Source organism: Chanodichthys erythropterus, chromosome 2 (assembly GCF_024489055.1).
Source record: "Chanodichthys erythropterus isolate Z2021 chromosome 2, ASM2448905v1, whole genome shotgun sequence".
NCBI lineage: Eukaryota > Metazoa > Chordata > Actinopteri > Cypriniformes > Xenocyprididae > Chanodichthys > Chanodichthys erythropterus.
This window is the reverse complement of record NC_090222.1, coordinates 3,507,501-3,527,573: the sequence shown is the minus strand read 5'-3', so window position 1 is coordinate 3,527,573 and position 20,073 is coordinate 3,507,501. Positions and strand designations below refer to the sequence as shown.

The 20,073-nt window shown below is 35.1% G+C and overlaps 1 protein-coding gene across 4 annotated transcripts in view; it reads left to right on the top strand.

Annotated features, from left to right (window-relative positions):
* The first annotated feature begins 7,680 nt into the window (after positions 1-7,680).
* Positions 7,681-20,073, top strand: part of lars2 (leucyl-tRNA synthetase 2, mitochondrial) — a 125,546-nt gene continuing 113,153 nt past the window's right edge. For 3 of the 4 annotated variants that reach the window (XR_010896360.1, XM_067399857.1, XM_067399833.1), the window contains exons 1-2: positions 7,681-7,824; positions 15,521-15,732. Coding sequence is in view for 3 of the 4 variants with exons in the window: in XM_067399857.1 (XP_067255958.1) it covers positions 15,538-15,732 (195 nt within the window). In the remaining variant the exon portion in view is untranslated. Of the gene's footprint in view, positions 8,807-15,520; positions 15,733-20,073 lie in introns of all 4 variants that reach the window. The other variant, XM_067399847.1, reaches the window with a different exon arrangement.

Sequence of the window (20,073 nt, the reverse complement as noted above, 5' to 3'; positions counted from 1 at the left end):
CAGTGGCCATTTTGGCTGAGGACTCAGACTCGGCTGCCATGGCGGGACGAGACTCTGGAAGGGCAGGCATGATGGGATGAGACTCTGGAATGGCGACCATGATGGGACAAGACTCTGGAACAGCGGCCATCTTAGGACAGGATTGTGGACTGGTGGCCATTTTAGGATGAGACACTGGGATGGCGGTCATGATGGGTCGAGGCTTCGGAATGGCGGCCATTTTAGGTGTATTCTGGGGCTGGCTGTTATACATACAGGGGAGTAGATGGCCTCTCTCCAGTCCAATCCGGCTCTGGAGCGAACTCAGGGACTGGAGCTGACACTGGAGTGGACTCAGGGATTGGAGCCATCTCTGGGCTATCGACGAGGAAGGGAGTCAACTCTGGACTCTGGACGAGGAAAGGGGGCATTTCTGGATCCTGTGCGAGGAAGGGAGTTAGAGTCATAGGTGCATTGGTGGCCATTTTGGCTGAGGGCTCAGGTGTGGCGGCCATTTTGGCTGAGGATTCAGACACGGCTGCCATGATGGGACGAGACTCTGGAATGGCGGCCATAACAGGACAAGATTCTGGAATGGCGGCCATGACGGGACAAGACTCTGGAACAGCGGCCATGTTAGGACAGGATTGTTAACTGGTGGCCACTTTAGGATGAGACACTGGGATGGCGGTCATGACGGGTCGTGGCTTCGGAATGGCGGCCATCTTAGGATGAGAGAGGCCATATATACATATATAAGAAAAGCCATTTGAAGCACATTTTATGTTTTATACACAGTGAAAATAGCCTGTATTTGACCGAAATTACAGAATCGTCAGCAAGCTGACAAGATGAATGCAGTGAATGTTTATGGTTGTCAACTAATGGGACTCTACATTTTATTCAAAATTAAATATCTTCAATACATTTTGGTTTTAATAAGATTTCCTGAAGAATTAGGCATGAATAAACCTGCTTTCGTCCATAATTTCAATTCTTTCTGACAAGAGCACTTGAACGTGACAAGCTCATAATCACAGCTTCAGAAATGGAAGAAGGAAATTTCCAATAGCACATGAACTGCTATAATTATCTTTTAAGGGTGCAGGTAAAAGTATTAATTGAAGGAGCGACAACACACTCACATGGCAGTATGTAGCTGTTTTACGTTTTTGATGAATTGGAAACTTAATTCCTATGAATTTGTACAATTTCATCTTCTTAAACCCCACTGACGGTTATGTTCAGGGGTGGACCTTCATGCTTACTTTTTTTCTAAAAATTGTTCAAATCACATTGTACAAAATATGTTTTCTCATGAGATCAGGTTGCAAAAGATGATAATAGTGATCTGTCACTACAAACACAGGGCTAAACAGGACAAATAGAAGAGGAAAGTGAAGGAAATGAGGGAGGAAGATTTAATCTCAGATTTGGACTTCATTCTCAGAGCCTGAGGCACCGCGGGAACATCATTCATCAGAGTGAAAATCACACAGATGCCCTGGGCCCTCGAGGAGACTGCAGTGAGGAAATAGGATCAGGGAAATGGACATTTCACATAATTATAACCAGTTCACATCCTGACTAAGAGATCTTCATAACACTGAGGCAAGGTTCAATCACATCTATGTCTGCATATTGCTTCTATATTAAAAGTTATTGTTCAATCATTATACAGTATATGGTGATATAGAGGACATACTGTAATTACTGATGCTTGCTAACACAAACTTCACTGCATTAGTATTATTATTCCTATGGGCTACTAACCCCTGAGTCATAGCGATGGTTACCTTAGCAAACATCACTAATGAAATGAATTATTATCTATACTCCTAGCTTTCTGGGCTTTTGTGTTTTTTCCTTCTTTTTTTATGTTTATGCCTCTAGCATTGGAAAGCAGAGGAAATTATGCTGGGTAAACATCCATTTTGTTGCACAGAGGGATGATACTTTATGAATTGATTTAATGTTATTAATCACATACAGACCAGAGGTTTCATAGGGACAGGAACTAAACAGAATGTTAAACAGAGTGAATGTTCAAAAACAGAAAATGTGAAAACCTGTTCTAGTAAAGACCAAAAACAATAGGTCCCCTTAATATAAACAAAACAAATCTAATCATCAGGTGCAGTTTCACGGCAGTTGGATTCTTTCTAGAGCACAGAGCCGCTGGGGGTGAAGATATGCCTGAACTTAAATGACCTTACAGTAAAGCAGTCAGTGCTCTGTTTCATTTGGTGTGAAATGGAGCCTGTGTGTGATTCACTCCCGATTTCACAAATCTAAATGCTCCGACAGAAAACAATCTGCTATTGAGAGATAAAAAGGTTGCTAAGGTAACAGGGGAAAACATCCAACACTGAATTTTCATGCCTGGCAGCTGTGACAGAAAACTGTGTCACTCATTTTAATGCTTAAGTGACAGAACATTCTGATAATGTGATAATACTAAACAATAAATAAATAATACACAAATGAAACATAGCCAAGCAGCAGTGGCTCATGTATATATATATTAAAAACAACCATTTTCACTTGAAGATTTTCTTTTTTATTATGTAAATGACTTTATTACTGAAGGCTAAACTTATAACTAAATTAATTAATGATCACAGACAATGATAACTGATGTCTGTGATCATTTTGTCATAAAATCCTAATTCTAAAAAATCCTAATTATGACATCATAAATTATCTCATGAATTATGTTAAATTATGTGTCTTTGAATAATATAAAACGCATTGATATGTTTGATTAACATCAACAGCATAAGCCAGAAGCAGATATATTAGGCTGCTGTCACTTTAAGACCTGGCGCACAATATTGACACACATCTGATTGCCCTTTCCAACTGTTTACGTTCTTAAAAAGACATTACCGACTGTATTTGTGTCAATATACAAGTCAAGACAGGCAAAACCAGACACATTTAATACATACATTTTTATTGATGTTGTTTGTTTCTGCAGGAGAATGTACTATGAAACTCTACAAAGGAACAGTGCATTATAAATGTAAATATAAACTTACTATACATTTTCTTATTCAAATTCTCTTATAAATATTCTTATAAAATATATTTTCTTACAAATGTACATTCTCATAAATGTTCTTATGAATTCTTACAAAATATAAATTCTCTTTCAAAATGTCTTTGTAATAAGATGACTGAGGCCAACACAGAAGATTCATAATGCTCCGAAGCTTCCTGAAGCAGTGTTTTGAAATCGACCATCACTATATGTTGTTATTTTGTTTTTTTGGCGCACCAAAAATATTCTCATCGCTTTATAATATTAATATTGAACCACTGTACTCACATGAACTGATTTAAATATGTTTTTAGTACCTTTATGGATCTTGAGAGAGGAAATGTCATTTCTCCCTATGAAGCCCTCACTGAACCATCGGATTTCAACAAAAATATCTTAATTTGTGTTCTGAAGATGAACGAAGGTCCTACAGGTGTGGAACGACGTGAGGGTAAGTAATAAATTACATTATTTTCATTTTTGGGTGAACTAACCTTTTAATGTTACATATGGCCAAAACATATATCTGGGAAAACATATAACTAAAATAGAATCATTACAGATTTACACTAGTGGCAATTTGTCAAATATAGGCCTATATTTTGGACATTTTTTGTATATTTCAAAAGACTATCTATCAAAGTTGTAAATTTTTTGACCTGTTTTATTTTTCTTGTGGGTTCAAAATGACACAAGCTAAGGAATACTTTGCTTGTGTTTTTTGACAGGAATGTCAAGTTTAAACTGATGCAGTTTCGTATTTATTAATTTATTTTACTTAATTATTATTATTATTATTATTTTTTAACTCCTCCTAGACTGTGGGTCCGATCTTCACCAAAATAGGCATATGGATGATGGGGATGATGGGGATAGGGATGATGTTGCCAAAAAGTTATCAAAAGAATTCATCAAGCTGAAGCATTGCAAATTATAAGTGAATTAATTAATAAGGCAATGCCCATTTTTATGAGTTGGCCAAAAGCTGCTGAATGCAACATCCAAGCTTAACAAAACTTGACACACAAAGGCAACAGGACATTCACTGGGGACACACACCAACTTTTGTTCCAGTTCCTCCAATAAGGAGTGGCACAACTAAAAAACTAAACAAATATATATCTTTCAAACTTCTCCTAGGCCGCTTGTCAGACCTTAGCCAAACTTTGCATACGTCAGCTCTAGACCATGTTGACAAAAATTAAAAATTAAACAGTGTAGGAGATTTTTTATGTGTCTGGTATGACCCATTATGACTATTATGTCAATAACTTGTGAGCAAAAAGTCCAAATTTCTCAAAACTTAAGTAGTTTTGATTAAACATGATGAGGCACATGGATAAAAATAATGATGTGCACGGATAAATAATTTATATTAAAGGTACAATATGTAAAATTTTTGCAGTAAAATATCAAAAAACCACTAGGCTAGTGTTATATATTTTGTCCAGATGATTACAAACAATATCTCTAATGTTTTGAACTACTTGTAAATCATGAGAAAATTCCCATTCTAAACAGTGACACGGGGCAGTGCAGTCGCCTGTCAATGACGTCAGTTACCCTTTGTTACCGCCTTTACTGACGTAGAAACCACATGACAACAGTGCCGTGGACAAATGCAGAAGTAGAGTCTAGCGTCCAGCAAACCACTAGCTTGCTTCAAGCAGTTCCTTATTTACTTCTTGCACGTTTTATGGTGGATTGTGTTACTTATTTATGGAACATAATTACTGTTTACCATCTGCCGCTGGTTCTGTCGACAAGGACAGCTCCCGTAAACTCATGACCGGAAAAGCGGAAGCGGCGCCGGTGACTGTTTCATAATAAAAGTCCCGCTGCTCGTGAGGCGTGTGTTGATCGATCGCTCCAGCTCCTCGTTCAGCTCCCGCAACACTCGGTCCTGCTCTGCTTCATACTACAGTAATGTTAATAATCGCATCCACGAACATGAGTTCTTCCAGACTCCCATCCCTATTCTTTTGCACCGTCCGTTGAGATGGAGACCACATGTCCCAAGTTTCCGCTCTAAAACTTGGCGTCATCAAAGTACGCCTTTGTTTTGAATAGGCTTCTAGCGACCTCTAGCGGAAAAAAAAATATCACAAATTGTACCTTTAAATACAGCTATATTACATAAAGAAATATATATTGGCTGCTGAAGTAATCATGAAAGTTTGTTTTTGATTTATGGAATGGTTCTTTAATTTTTAATGGGAACAATATGCTAACAGGCAGAGGCGGCCTTTGCAATTCGGAGGCCAGTTTCAAACAAACAGTCTTCCCCAGAGGAAAAAAGACATTGTATGCAATACGACTGCAATTACTTTACCTCTGTTACAATGTTATCTCACATTTCGCTCTTAATAGTCTATCGATAAACAGAAATATTGCCAGTATAATCACGACCCTCATAAAATGAAATGATATTATAACCGCCAGTAGATCTCAAAACTTTGTACGTATGGAGAGCAAGACGTATGATTCTCAGGAGGCTAACAATATGAACGGTCATTTGTGTCACTGTGATTGATTGTTAATGCTCAGTGTCCTGTTAGCGGGACACATGGCACAGTGAGTCCCCGAAAATGCACCACTGTCCCCACCAAGTGACACCAATGCTTCTGACAAAACAAGATAGGCCTATTTTGAAGGGCCTTGTTGGAGCCTATTGCATTCAAAAAAATAAATTGTTGAATGAACATGATTTAACCGTAGCACCCATTATGCATCTAATCAAATCAAGTAGACTTGGATTGCTTTGAATATCTTATATGAACACAATATACATTTGTAGTTTAAACATTATCTTAATATGTCAGTGTAACTTATTTGCAACTAGTTGAATCAAAATGTTTATATTGTGTTTCTTTGGTAATGCACATTAATTCAACAAAATTCTGCCTAGATAGATTATGTCTTGCTCATGTGTGGCTATAGTAATTTAATGAATATCTATCTTGTTGGTTCAATTAAATTTAATTTGATTTATGCATATAATGATGTTCTCAGTTGATCATAGAACCATTGCCACGCAGTTAGGATCAACTTAAGTTTCTGATGGTTTTGGGAAACTCTACCCAAAGCACTACCATAGTGAGCACTTCATTATTACAGTGAGACGAACTTTTGCTGGTCCCCAACCCAAGCACAAGTGCTACACTTCTCCACAATGGTAACCCCCAAAACCATTAACATAACACAAACTTTTAAATACCAACATAATAGTAACCATTAAAAAGACACTCCATTTTCTCATTTTGCAAAAAAAAAAAAAAGCTTAAAATAACACTTTATTTCAACATTTACTCTCTCAGGTGCGGAAGAGGATTAGGGCCAAGCAATAATAAAAAATAAAACCATCTCGAGATTAAAGTTGTTAAATTTCGAGAAAAAACTCTTTAAATTTCGAGAAAAAAGTCAAAATAAAATGTTGAGAATAAAGTCATTAAATTACAAGAAAAAAGTAATAAAATTTTGAGAAAAAAGTCGAGATAAAATGTTGAGAAAAAAGTCGTTAAATTACGAGAACAAATTTCTTAAATTATGAGAAAAATTACATTAAATTTAGAGAAAAAAGTCGAGATAAAATGTTGAGAATAAAGTAATTCAATTATTAGAAAAAAGTCTTTAATTACGAGAACAAATTCGTTAAATTATGAGAAAAATTACGTTAAATTTAGAGAAAAAAGTTTAGATAAAATGTTGCGAATAAACTCGTTAAATTACGAGAAAAAAAGTTGATCAATTTTAAGAAAAAAGTCGAGATAAAATGTTGAGAATAAAGTAATTAAATTATGAGAAAAAAGTATTTAATTACGAGAACAAATTCGTTAAATTATGAGAAAAATGTTATATTTTGAGAAAAAAGTCGAGATAAAATGTTGAGAATAAAGTAATTCAATTATGAGAAAAAAGTAGTTAAATTACAAGAACAAATTCGTTAAATTATGAGAAAAATGTCATTAACATTTTATCTCGACTTTTTTCTCAAAATTTAACAAGTTTTTTCTCGAAATTTAACAAACAAATTTAATCTCGAGATGGTTTTATTTTTTTTATTATTGCTTAGCCCTAATCCTCTTCCGTACTCAGTTCAGCCCCTTTAAAAATCCTTTTTGATTAACTCCTGGTTGGCTGGTTGGGTTACTTGATTGAAATGTTATTTCAATATGAAAACATCAAGTTAAGTCAAAGAGTAATCATTTCAAGTCAATTTAACATGAATCAATCACATTTAAACTAGAAACCTGATACAATGGTGTTGAATCAAAATAAATTGTTTAAATAAAGTGAACAGCATCAAAAAAAATTATATATATATATATATATATATATATATATATATATATATATATATATATATATATATATATATATATATATATAATGCACTATATAAGGCTATAGGTTTCAAACACAACCTCTAAGGTTTGTGTTCATACAATAGAAGCCACACTCCAATTCCCTCAATTAGATACTAAGTCATAATTTCTAAAATTACCTTATTTATATGACTTACATAATCATATTTTTTATTCAACTGTGGCGAAAACGCTTTCAAATTATGACTTCTGAACTCTACTGTTTATAAACTCTGCGCCATTGCTTCACGCATAGATATTTAAATAAAGTTTGCTCTATTTGAACAATATGGCGGCGCCCGTGTAGCGGTGTGAATCTGTCAAATGTCAGTGTTTCGAGTGTTTATGCGGCACCAGAATGAAGCTCTGAATGGATTTATAATATAGATCGCGCTGAAAGGATCGCAACATATCTGTTCAGGTCCGGCTGTTTGTCGTGTAAGTAGAACGTGATCGATGTTCTTCTGTTATAACCATTTGACAGCTGCTGTCGTCCTCGTGTGCTACAAGATTATCTGGCTTTATTACTGCAACTTGATACTTTTGTTAAGAATAATATAAGGCTACATAACATCCAACACTCATTATCATACTGAACATTGTGTTGTTTGTGGAATCCAAGATCACAGTGAATCTTCCATATCGGAAGACGGGTAACTATAGCAACGTGAACTCCCGGCTCTCCTCCATCTCCCTCACTTCTCTTGCACGAACACGAGACCTTGAGTGTGTGTGAGCTTGTGGGCGGCTGTCAGAGAAACACTTGTCCTCCAGCATCTCACCCGAGTACAGCATGATTTCAAGAGCCTCGTGTGCGTCACACAGATTCACAGCTGTTTGATAACTGGGTCACTGTATGAAAGGTGCTTATGAAAAGTTATCCTAATATCAGATAAACGTGGTTAACTGTTCATAAATGTGTGTACGGTATGTGACGTTATCAAATTTTCATGTTGCGATAATTGCTGAAGCTTTTATCACGGTATTGAAATAAGTTGCAAAAAAAGTGTTGTCATAGTATAACAGGTTTATGAACTCTTTTTCTTATAACAAAAATAACTCTGAACATTTAAATATAATAACCCAGTACCCAAATATATAAAGTAAAATGTTTCAAACAGATTAAATGTGCCCTAGAACGCTTTTTCACAAGATGTAATATAAGTCTAAGGTGTCTCCTGAATGTGTCTGTGAAGTTTCAGCCCAAAGTACCCCATAGTTTTTTTTTATTAATTTTTTAACTGCCTATTTTGAGGCATAATTATAAATGCGCCATTTCAGCGCATGTCCCCTTTAAATCTCGCGCTCTCCGCCCCCAAGCTCTCGACTCTATAATACATTGCATAAACAAAGTTCACACAGCTAATATAACCCTCAAAATGGATCTTTACAAAGTGTTCATCATGCAGCATCAGATCATGTGAGTATAGTATTTATTTGGATGTTTACATTTGATTCTGTATGAGTTTGATTGTGCTCCGTGGCTAAAGCTAACATTACACACTGTTGGAGAGATTTATAAAGAATGAAGTTGTGTTTATGAATTATACAGACTGCAAGTGTTTAAAAATGAAAATAGTGACGGCTCTTGTCTCCGTGAATACAGTAAGAAATGATGGTAACTTTAACCACATTTAACAGTACATTAGCAACATGCTAACGAAACATTTAGAAAGACAATTTACAAATATCACTAAAAATAGTAAGTTATCATGGATCATGTCAGTTATTATTGCTCCATCTGCCATTTTTCGCTATTGTCCTTGCTTGCTTACCTGCATAAAGTCTGTTGATTCAGTTGTGCACAGATCCAGACGTTAATACTGGCTTGTCTAATGCCTTGAATTCAATTCTATGGCACCTTTAAAAAACAGGTGACACTTTACAATAAGGTCTCATTATTTAATGTTAGTTAATGCATTAATTAAGATTAAAAATGAACAATAGCTGCATTAGTTACAGAAGGTATTATTTTTTGTTAATGTTAAAATATACAACTGATCATTGTTAGTTTTAGCTCAGGACAGGTCCATTAAATAATAGTTACAACTTTTGATTTTAGTAATGTTATGAAACATTAACTAAAAATTAACATTAACTAATATTAATAAATGCTTTATAAGTATTTTTCATTGTCAGTTTGGTGATAATGATTTAACATGTTAATTAATGAAGCCGTATGTCACTGAGTGTTACTGAACAATAACAAATAATCACAATATTTACAATCATTATAGCATGTTGTAGTCCAGATGAAAATATAAAAATGTTTAAGTTTGAAAATAAATAGCCTATTAAGTCTTTAAGTATTTAGTGCTGTGATGAACAACACAGCACTGAGTGGCTGTTTGAAGCATTTTAAATAGAGGGTATGCACGTGACATCACCGTTGACCATTATGACTGCGGTTACGCCCACTGAGTGGCAAAAGGACTGAGTTGCAGCATTGATTTTCAGTGTGAATGCCGCGAAAAACACACAACACACATCCAAAACGGGAAAGAGCTTTGCAACTGACTGTACAAATAGCTTTGACACAAAATTGTACGCAAGTTTTTACAGACTGCTGAAAGATACAGAAAAAAGAAGCAAATGGATCACTGCAATTCACATAACATGTTTTGCAGTTATCATTTTGTGTCAGAATGTTGGATTTTGGGGTTAAATCATACCCTATATATTGTATTGTTATATATTGTGTTGACAACTCATCAGTTAAATATTTACCATCTTATATTCTACATAACTGGGAGTTCTTAAATAAACACTGAGAAAAACTTTTCATAAGTTTTAGGGCTGGATGATGTGACGAAATATATAACACTGATATAAGTAGACGTGCCGATATGTCGGCATCACGATAATGAATACACACGATATTGTTACCGTGGGCACCTCAAAATACAGTGAAAAATTATTTATTGTGAATTATTTGAATTTTTATATTACATTTTAAGAATACTTTACCTATCAATCGTATAAAATGCACAACACCACTGTATGCGGCATCAAAGAGGCACACGCACTATGTAAACAAGCCCAACGTGCACGAGAAGCACATGGCAGAATGAGTGAAGGAGATGAAAGTGCACGTTCACTCTGACAGCAGACATGCAGCGGTTACCCCGGAAACCCTGTAAGCAAAGCAACTGCGGTACTACAGTATTTAAAATGCTTCAAACAGCCATTGAATATTTTTTGCCTTCCCAATGTTCATCACAGCACCAAATACTTCATGCTTAAAGACTATTTAATAGGCTATTTATTTTCAAATTAAACATTTTTATATATTTTAATATGGACTACAACATGCCCTAAAATGATTGAAAATGTTCTGATTATTTGTTATTGTTCAGTAACACTTGATGACCTAAGGCTTCATTAGTTAGCATGTCAATTCATTATTACCAAATTGAAAATGAAAAATATGCTTTTATTATAGCATTTACCAGCATTTAAAATAGCATTTATTAATCTTAGTTAATGTTAATTTTCTAGTTAATGTTTATTAACATTACTAAAATCCAAAGTTGTAATTATTATTTAATGGACCTAAAACTAACAATGATCAGTTGCATTTTTTAACTAAAAAAAAAAAAAAAAAACTTCTGTAACAAATGTAGCTTTTTTTGCTCATTCTTAATCTTAGTTAATGCATTAAATAACATTAAATAATGAGACCTTATATAGTGTTACCTGTTGTTCTTTATAATTCTTTTGCACTTTTAATTTATTTTTTATTGTACTGTGTTATTGTATTTAAACATTCAGAGTTCTTTTTGTTAAAAGAAAAAAGAGTTCTTAAACCTGTTATACTATGACAACACTTTTTTTGCAGCTTATTTCATGATAATACCGTATACGTGATAAAAGCTTCAGCAATTATCGCAACATGAAAATTTGATACCGTCACATGCCTAGAAATAAGTGATCGCTCCGATTTAGACCTGCCTATGTTGTAGATATAAAGCATTCACAGGCAGATTTGGTTTATGTATTTCCCCGCCACCGTTTTTGCAGTTTTCCCTGTTAAATCCAGTCATGCAGCAGGCTCTTTTGCCACTCAGTCCAGCTGAGGGAGCGTGTTCTGGCGGGAAAGTGATGTCTATGCGTACCCTCTATAGCGCAGCTGCTTTATTTACGGGGTTTATGGGGTAACCGCTGCATGTCTGCTGTTCCATCAGCACCCCTCTGCTGTCAGAGAGTGAATGTGCATTTTCATTCAGTCTCCTTTACTCGTTCCGCCATGTGCTTCTCATGCACGTTGGGCTTGTTTACATCTGAGCGTGTGTCCCTTTGACATAGAATACAGCGGTGTTGTGTATTTTATACGGTTGATGGGGAAAGTTTATTATAAAATGTATTATAAAAATGTGAATAATTTGTAATAAATAATTATTCATGGTATTTTGAAGTGCCCACGATCATATATATATATATATATATATATATATATATATATATATATATATATGAATTGTAAAGGCAAAAAAAATGCTGTTTCATGGAACTGAACAGTGATTTTAAAGTGGGCGTGAAATGGAAGTTGTGATCGTCTTTTCTTCTTTACTATGATATATATATTGGTGGAATCTGAGTTTTTATTACTATTATTATTATTATTATTATTATTATTACATGCTTGGGGGAAAAAAAAAACAGTAACGCAACTGTCATTGTCATATAACAATAAAACAATATGCCAGAGTCCAACAGTCTTTCAGTCCAGATTAAGTGCCAAGTCCTTAAACACAGCCACAGTTCTCAAAGCTTGGTGGAATCTGAGTGACAGTAAAACATTGTATGCAGTATATGACTGCAATTACTTTATCTCTGTTATATTTACAATGTAAATATCATATTTTGCACTTAAGTATATTTAAACGTGTTCTATCTCTTTAACCAGAACTATTATTACAATCACAATTGAAAACAAAAACAGCGTTCAATCTTCGTCACTCTCTCAGTCCTTCAGCTAAAATTAAATGATACTAAAACTTCCAGTAGGTGGCGGCAAATCATTGTCTTAACGAGTTAAGACCCGTTCACCACAAGAATGATAACTTTAAAGATAACGCACTGTGGTTTCAGAGTGTGAACAACATGTTTTTGCTGTCCTTGTTGCATTTACAGGCATTAACCAGCAGATGTCCTCAGCATGCTCTGTTTCAAGTGAATAGCTAGTGTAATCGATCTAATCTAACTGCGAATTTAGCTGATGAAGTCATTATAGTGGAATAAAAACAACACCTAGTCTTTTTCACTGCAACTTCAAAAGGAGCAAGACAATGTTGTTGAAACTAGCGCTCGATACCTGAGGTCATTTTATGTGTTTTTAAGTGTTTGCTAGCCTGGATCTCATCATTAATAGTTCTCACCATTTATTCTGAGGCTTTGACCGATAGTTTTCTATATATCCATTTTCTTTAAGGTATCCTTGATAAGGGGGTTTGACTTGTCAAACTGGTGGCTTTTTCTGATTAATTTCTCTGCAGTGTCGTCAGCCATTTAAATGCGCAAGCTCTTACATTAGAACGGATTCTGATTGGCTGTCAGTGTTTTATCGTTCAACAGCTGGAAAAAAAATCATTCTGAAAGTGATTCCAGTGATATCGTTCGTCTATATGACTATCGTTATAGCTGTGGTGTGGACTCTGCTATTCTTTTATGTTTAGAATGATTTTTAATACTACATCTTTATCGTTATCTTAATAGTTATCATTCTTGATTGAATCATTCAGTCAAACGATTCATTCAAAATGACTGATTCCTTGAGGGACTAAGCAGAGTGAGTCATTAGAATTCATTCAAAAGCACAGTGGCTCTACTGTTTGGAACTATCTTCATTGTCAAAATAGAGGAAAAACAGACATTAGTGTGGCTAAAATGCAAGTCACCTAATAGCCTATTAGCTTATTGCTTATTGAATTGTTGTATAAATCAATATCACATTTGCAAATGTGCTAATATTGAGGAAAACAGCATTTTTGCTTGTGTGATATTTCTTATAAGTATTAAAAACAGGAACTTATACGGATACTTTTTTTTAAAACCATATCTTGGTTTTTGGAAACACGTTTATTAATTTTTAGCAGGGCTCTTTTTCGAGCGTGAGCAGAGGTCCATTTCAAGTGAAACGTAGCAAAAGCTGCAGATGGTAAATGGTTGACATAACCTGATTTACTCTTTTTTTTTTAAGGCAAGACACTACAGGCAAAATCATTGTTTTGGTTGTTTTCAGGTGCTGCTGATTTTGAGTTTTGGGGTATTTTGCCTCCATATCTTGTCTTCTCTCAGACTAGTGGAAAGAAATCATCCAGTATACTCATTTAAATGTGTTTATTTTATTGCACTTTATCTATTTGCATCTATAGATTTCAATTACAAAACAAATCTTTAAAGGCTGTTTTCTCAAAATGAAGTCAGAAATCTTCACTTCAGTAACCCTTACACCAAACTATATTCTTAAAGGTATAGTTCACCCAAAAATGAAAATTTGATGTTTATCTGCTTACCCCCAGCGCATCCAAGATGTAGGTGACTGTTTCTTCAGTAGAACACAAATGATGATTTTTAACTCCAACCGTTGCTGTCTGTCAGTCAAATAATGCGAGTGAATGGGAACTCGAACAATAAGAGTTGAAAAAACACAACAGACTAATCCAAATTAAACCCTGCGGGTTGTGACGACACATTGATGTCTTAAGACACGAAACGATCGGTTTGTGTGAGAAACCGAACAGTATTTATATCATTTTTTACCTCTAATACACCACTATGTCCAACTGCGTTCAGCACTCGGTTAGTGAGGTCTGATCGTGCTCTGACAACGGAAGTGATGTCTGACACTCATTGAAGTATATGCACTAGACATCACTGCTGTTGTCAGAGTGCGATCAGACCTCACTAACCGAGTGATATAAATACTGTAAATGATATAAATACTGTTTGGTTTCTCGCACAAACCGATCGTTTCGTGTCTTAGGACATCAATGTGTCGTCACGAGCCGCAGGGTTTAATTTGGATTAGTCTGTCGTGTTTTTTCAACTCTTATTGTTCGAGTTCCCATTCACTCGCATTATTTGACTGACAGACAGCAACAGTTGGAGTTAAAAATCATCATATGTTTTCTACTGAAGAAACAAAGTCACCTACATCTTGGATGCGCTGGGGGTAAGCAGATAAACATCAAATTTTCATTTTTGGGTGAACTATCCCTTTAAGGTTTGTACTGAGGGGATTCTTCATGCATCATTTGCCTGATTGTATAAGATTTTATTCCTTAAAACATGTTGGGTTTTTTTTTTTCTTTTTCTGGCTATTAACAATATTTTATGGTTTATGGAGTGATTAAAAAAGAGAGATCCAAAATCTCCTCTCTAAAAACTTTAATATGTCAATAAAATTAAGTAAGAGTTTTGAACTTGGCTTTATTTATATCCAATGTTGGGATTTCTGTTCTGGAATTATTTTACATATTTAAACATGTAATGCATACAACGATTGTACTGTTTTGTTTTAATGTACTGTAATTAATGAAAGTATGGTGATTTCTGTTAAAATGTTTACATTATTCACCTGTGGTGTCTTTTCTCAATACATAATGTCAATTAAAATCTCAAAGAGAATAAAGAAGAACAAAGAAAATAAAGATAATATAAAATACAAGGACCAAAATGACACTCATTTTAACCCAGAATTAATGAAAATACTTTGAGAAAATAAAAATAAAATTAACTCCCTTAACAGTGTCTCCCTTTATGCACTGTGTTTGTGCAGATTGCTCTGGTGAATTATTTCTATGTTTAATGTGACCACTTTAGAAGTTTTTGTAGGTGTTAAAACATTTGTTTCCAAGGGGACACGTTTATTGCCACCTTACAATATGGCATGTTGCTATAGTTACGGTGCAATATATTCTAGTCTATTTGTTTCTCTAACAGAACAGACATCTGAGCACAATACACCATGTCAATCTGTTTAAATGAAGGATATATATATATACTGAGATGGTGGATGTGTTTCCATTCATCATCAGGCCACGCTGTTATCTTACTGTTTTTGACTGTGTGTGCAGCTGTACACACGTTGCCCGGTTTCCAGTTTAATCACAAACCGTATGCACTCCCACAGGTCCCAGGGTCCTTCTGATGGCTGTGTGGAGGGTCGCTGTGTTCCGGTGGAGGCCGGTGCCCCGTGTCCGGCTGATCCGGGTCAGCATCCGCAGTCTGTTCAGTGATTCTGGGGTGTGGGAGCGGGACTACAGGGCTGACACTCGCCGTCGAGTGGAGCAGTGCTGGACCGGACGCATCCAGGAGCAGTGGCAGAGAGATGTGGCTGACCAGGTAAATTCATCATTGTGTATAGTGATGATGTGCAGCAGATGATTCTCATAAGGAAAGATGCTCAGAGCCACAGATAGCCGTCAATAGACAAAGGTAACAGTGACCAGGATTTATTTATCTAGTCATCATGCCGTTCCAAAACAGTTTGACTTTCTTTCTTCTTCTTCACAAATGGTGAATCCTTGAAAAAGATTAAAGCAGCCCTTCTCCATACAATGACACTTCACAAGCCATTATGTGAGGAACAAGGACCAAAATATTTAGATAACTGATAATCTTCCCCTCCACATCTGATGCACTGAAAATCCATATTCTTGTAGAAGGTTTTTAATATTGGTACATAGTAGTTAAGGCCACCTAACAGAAAGTGTGATCTTGTACATTGTTAGTTTGCCACTGCTTGCTACAGCATTGACATTAGGATAGCTATAATATATTGAATGAAGCAACAAACGCCACAGTCCAATACTATAAACCTGCAATACTGGATTCTGCAGTTTCTAGGACCCTAGTTTTTTTTGATAGCGCCATCTAGCCAGTTCTGCTTCAACAGAGGAGACCTGATTCAAACCTCTAACAAACCGGTGCAAAGACTAGACCCACGGAAATGATTAATTTTTTATGATCTTTCCACCTTATTTTTAACATACAGTAAGAGCCGAAGCGGCCATTTTAAACTTGAATGTGCTAAGCTTTCTGTGTCAGCCGTCTCCAGTTCTTTTAGTCGTGCAAAAACAGGTCATTATGCTGCTTGATTTTGTTAACTGGTATTTACTTTCATTTTCAATTACTTTCATTTATTTTAATGTATTAATGCACTTACATCAGACAAGAATACATACACAGAAAATTGTCTTTCTTTCCAAGAAAACCGACTTTAAAACCACAATGTAAGGTCTCATATATTGAAACAAACTAGGTGAAATATTTTAAGAGGGTTACCAATGGTTGTGTTTAGGGTTAGGGATTGGTTAGGAAAATATCAATTAAATGTAAATAATTAAACAACTAAATCATTCCTGAAAATGAATACAAATACAGAATTGAATAATAAATGATATAAAATAGTATAAACTGCTAATATTTACAAAAAATAAAACTAGGGTCCTTGAAACTGCAGTCTCTGGTATTGCAGGAAAACCCTACTCTATTTAAGTGGACTAAACACAATAAAATTAAGTTGTGATAAAATATTCAGCAATTGTGTTGCTTTAGCTTATTTAGTTAATTGAACAAGCAGTAAAAATCCTTTTTAACCAGTGTAGGAGACATAGATTATAGTCATGGACACTTTTATGATACATTTATAGTGTTTCTCGACAGACATTGTCACTATGAACTGACTTTGTATGGAAATGCATGAATATGCATGAAATGCTTTTTAAAGGCGAGGGGTAGGTGTTTTCTCCGTGCAGCATGTACAGTTACAGTAATGTCTTGTTTCTACTTTGAAGTGTCTCTCCCCTGAGATTTTCATTCAAAGAATCCCTTCCACCTCCCAGAGGAAAACCTTTGTACGTGTGAGAAAGGAGAAGTCTGCCGTCTGAAGCATTACTCTCACAGAGAAGCTGCTTTTTGTTCAGGTGTCTTTTAGGCCTAACATATTGAGCTTTCAGTGGCGTTGATGTGTTTTGGTCTGCTATCATGAGCACGGCGTCTCTCCATCCTGTCCCACATTTCCTTTGTTTTGTGGAGCTGCGGATGCTGACTGTGTTTATTAATGGCATCATTCAAAGACAAAATGCTGGACTGAAAGCTCAAACCTGGATCAGAGTTTATCCATCCAACCAGCCCAGAGATTAATCACATTACAAACCAATTCAGTGTTAGTAGCATTAGAAAATTTGCAGACAAAAGTATGAGACTGTACTTAAATTATTTTGAGGGAATGAAATGCTCACCCTGTGACGCATTGTGAATGATATAAGCAGAAATGACATTACAATATTAACTTATTGACTATGATTGCTGATTGTAAGCAGGGTCAGAAATGAACTTTTACATTAATGTGGCAATATTTCCAGGCATTTTCATATACTTGCAATTTTTATAATTGCCTTATACCATGGTCTGTCTGAGTACTCTATTCTGATTGGCTGGAAGGTGTCCAATAAAACCATTTAATGCACAGGTAGTTCCAAGTCAGTTAAATCATCATTCTATATTAATTTGCAGTCATGCTGAGATCACGTTGCAATAAAGTGATAACCTGAAGAAAGTCTGTAGTATTTTATTGGAATATAAAAAAGAATCTTAACATTGACAAAGCATGTAACACAAAGGCTACTCATTTTCATAAATGCACATGGTGAAATAAAAAGATATAAAATTATATGAAAACAATGTCTATAATAATATTAAATAAATCTTTTAATAGCTAGGTTATGACCATTGTTTGTGATGTTATGTTGTATTTATTGTGCATTAGTCACTTATAAGATGCTGGGACGGTCAGTTGAGCAACAAGATCGCAGCACATCTCAATTCTCAGTGTCCTCGCGTCCTTCTGAGTTCGTTCTTTCAAGGTCGCCTGGAAAGACCGGACTCCACGAGAGCGCAAGTCCGTTCTCTGCATATTTGGAATTGAGAAACAGCTTAAATTTCTCAGCAATGAGGGGGTTATATCACTGTTTTTGAAGTAATTAAACTCACAGCTTCGTTGTTAATAGAGAGAGACGCTGAACAGATGCAGGTAATTCTCACACACACACCTCTCTCTCTCGGTAATGAATTCAAATAAATGCTATAATTCATTCATTGAAATAAATGTAATCTTTTTTTTTTACAAATCATAAATTATTATTAAATCATAAATATCATACAACCCGAATACTGAATGTTGGGACATTTTTTACATTTAAATAAAATGAAAACTAAAAGACTTTCAAATCACATGAGCCAATATTTTATTCACAATAGAACATAGATAACTTACATGTTTAAACTGAGAAATTTTATAATTTTATGCACAAAATGAGCTCATTTCAAATTTGATGCCTGCTACAGGTCTCAAAATAGTTGTGACGGGGGCATGTTTACCATGGTGTAACATCTCCTCTTCTTTTCATCTGCAGATGGCACGGCGGATTGTGTTTACCGACAGTGATTTCTGAAAGTATTCCTTGCCCATTTAGTAATGTCATTGACACAATCATGCCGATGAGTGATGCAGTGTCTTCTGAGGGCCCGAAGACCACGGGCATCTAATAAAGGTCTTCGGCCTTGTCCCTTACACACAGAGATTTCTCCAGTTTATCTGAATCTTTTGATGGTGTTATGCCCTGTAGATGATGAGATTTGCAAAGCCTTTGCAATTTGACATTGAGAAACATTGTTTTTAAAGTATTCCACAATCTTGTTCCACACTCTTTCACAGCTCTGCCCATCTTTACTTCTGAGAGACTCTCTAAGACATCCCTTTTATAGATAATCATGTTACAGACCTGATATTAGTTAACTTAATTAGTTGCTAGATGTTCTCCCAGCTGAATCTTTTCAAAATTTCTTGCTTTTTCAGCCATTTTTTGACCCCGTTTCAACTATTTTGTGACCTGTAGCAGGCATCAAATTTGAAATGAGCTCATTTAGTGGATAAAAGTATAAAATTTCTCAGTTTAAACATTTTTGTTATCTATGTTCTACTGTGAATAAAATATTGGCTCATGTGATTTTAAAGTCTTTTATTTTTCATTTTATTCAAATTTAAAAAAAAGTCACAACATTTCCGGAATTTGGGTTGTAATTTGTTTTTAACCTGAACTAAGCCTTATCAAATTAATTATATATATCAAATTATTTTAAATTATACTTAATGACTGACACAGTCTTTATGCTATAATTTCCTGTTTTTATTTTCCTGCATGTTAGTTCGACCGGATGACTTTGTTGGTTGTATCACATGACTGTCATTATAAGCATTAAATAATTTCTGTTAAAATATAACTTTTTTTTTTTCATAATAATAATAATAATACAAATTTATGCCAATAAAAACCTATGCAAAATTTTTAAATTCTTTTAATTTTTTTTTGTTAACTATCACCACATTAAAGCTACTGTCCGTAACTTTTTTTGAGTTCAAAATTTACAAAAATGATATAATAAAAATGTACAACATGAATCCATTTTCCAAACCGTGTTTTTCTCTAACCCTGAATCATTATGGTACACCTAGAATAAGTGTTTATATTCAGACCGGTCTGGTAGGACCCGATGCAGAGTATCACAGTAACTGCGTGGCACGCCATAGACATACACAGAGAAAAGTAGCTCCGGCTACAATGTTCTTCTGCAAGACGCGTGCAGTTCTGTTTATTCACCGCTAGAGGGCCAAAAATCGCA